We start from the raw sequence: 1,285 nt of genomic DNA on the forward strand, positions 1-1,285 counted from the left end.
CATAAAAGTTCTAGGGCTATAAAGCTGGCTTCATTGCTACCGTACGTACAACACACTCAAGCTAGATGACTTGCTTCGCTTCGCCGCACAGAGATTCTGCACGGCTACTGATCCTGGACACCACGTAGAGGTGCAAGTTCTTGCCCAGGTGTCGTACACATGGCCCGTACGACTGGGCTAAAGAAAAATTACACATACCTTGCTGCTGCCGTCCCAGTGCCAGAGAAAGAAGATGATGATGTGTGTGTGCATATGCATGTGCAATGAAAACAGTAAGAAAATCGTACGTACCTTAATCAATCTCATAGGGGTTCTCTTGAGAACCAGGCTCAGGATCAAGATCAATCGGATTTTCCTCCGACTCACCGGCTGGCCCATCCTCTATAAGGAGAATCGGACGGCCAACACCACCGCCTGGTTGACTCGGACGAACAGGAGCACGGGGGACAGTGTTCACCATGTCTGACCTTCCAGGGATAGCCATTCTGGTGCCTCCTGTTATCTGCCTTCGTACGGGCGGGCAGTGACTTCCCCAGTCACGCCACTTGCAGTTTGCACAGCACCCGTTCCAGTGGCCCGGCAAGCGGACACACTGGACAAATGGAGTGTTCGTACGATCAGCCTGGCAACTGGCACCGCACGGGGGACCAACAACTCCACGCGAAGCGATCAACAGGGCGTTGATGTACGACTGGCGGCCTGACACAATTTGGAAGGCTTTCAAACTGCCAGATTTGAAATAAATTCCTCTCTGCACAGGAAGTGCTTGTGCAGCGCGGCTCTGCGGACTTGAGCACCAGAAGTCCAATGCCTGAGGGGGCAGAATAACCATGGGATCCTGACCGTACGGAGCTGCCTGTTCGGCCTGGTCAATCAGGCGTTGGATGAGGGCAATCATCCTCTCCCTAACAGAGGATGGGCCAGCGGTGGCGGAGGGGAAATCGACGGCGTTGTTGCGTCTGTGACTCGTACGATTCGGCCATGGACGAATCGTACGAGGAACTGTTAGCATATTCATTCATTCAAGCTTGGAGGCTCACCTAGATAGATGAGAAGCATGGGGGGCTTCGTACGAGAGCGACATGATGATCGATTGTGGTGAGAGAGAGAGAGAGAGAGAGAAGGAAGACTGAGATGGGAAGGAGGTGCTCTAAGAGGTGGGTGGTTGGTGCCTGCTGTTTGTTTGATTTGTCTTATATGACCAAATTGGGAAGGAAGGCAGCACGTTGACGTGAACCTGGACGTGGACGTGCTAGGCTATTCCCTTTTCGTACGAGTATAGAGA

The 1,285-nt window shown here is 52.8% G+C and overlaps 1 protein-coding gene across 1 annotated transcript, besides 1 other annotated feature; it reads right to left on the reverse strand.

The window, feature by feature from the left end:
- Positions 1-46: 46 nt before the first annotated feature.
- Positions 47-230: a repeat region (Identified by RepeatMasker using a combination of RepBase library and repeat library created with RepeatScout).
- A 62-nt stretch (positions 231-292) lies between these two features.
- UA08_09518 (hypothetical protein) lies at positions 293-1,059 on the reverse strand (the record flags this gene model as incomplete). The annotated part of the gene is made up of 2 exons (XM_020266318.1): positions 293-1,002; positions 1,041-1,059. The coding sequence occupies 2 exons, from the start codon at positions 1,057-1,059 to the stop codon at positions 293-295; spliced, it is 729 nt and encodes a 242-aa protein (XP_020115332.1).
- Positions 1,060-1,285: the final 226 nt, after the last annotated feature.

The sequence above is a fragment of the Talaromyces atroroseus genome, assembly GCF_001907595.1.
Source record: "Talaromyces atroroseus strain IBT 11181 chromosome Unknown scaffold_38, whole genome shotgun sequence".
NCBI classification, from domain to species: domain Eukaryota; kingdom Fungi; phylum Ascomycota; class Eurotiomycetes; order Eurotiales; family Trichocomaceae; genus Talaromyces; species Talaromyces atroroseus.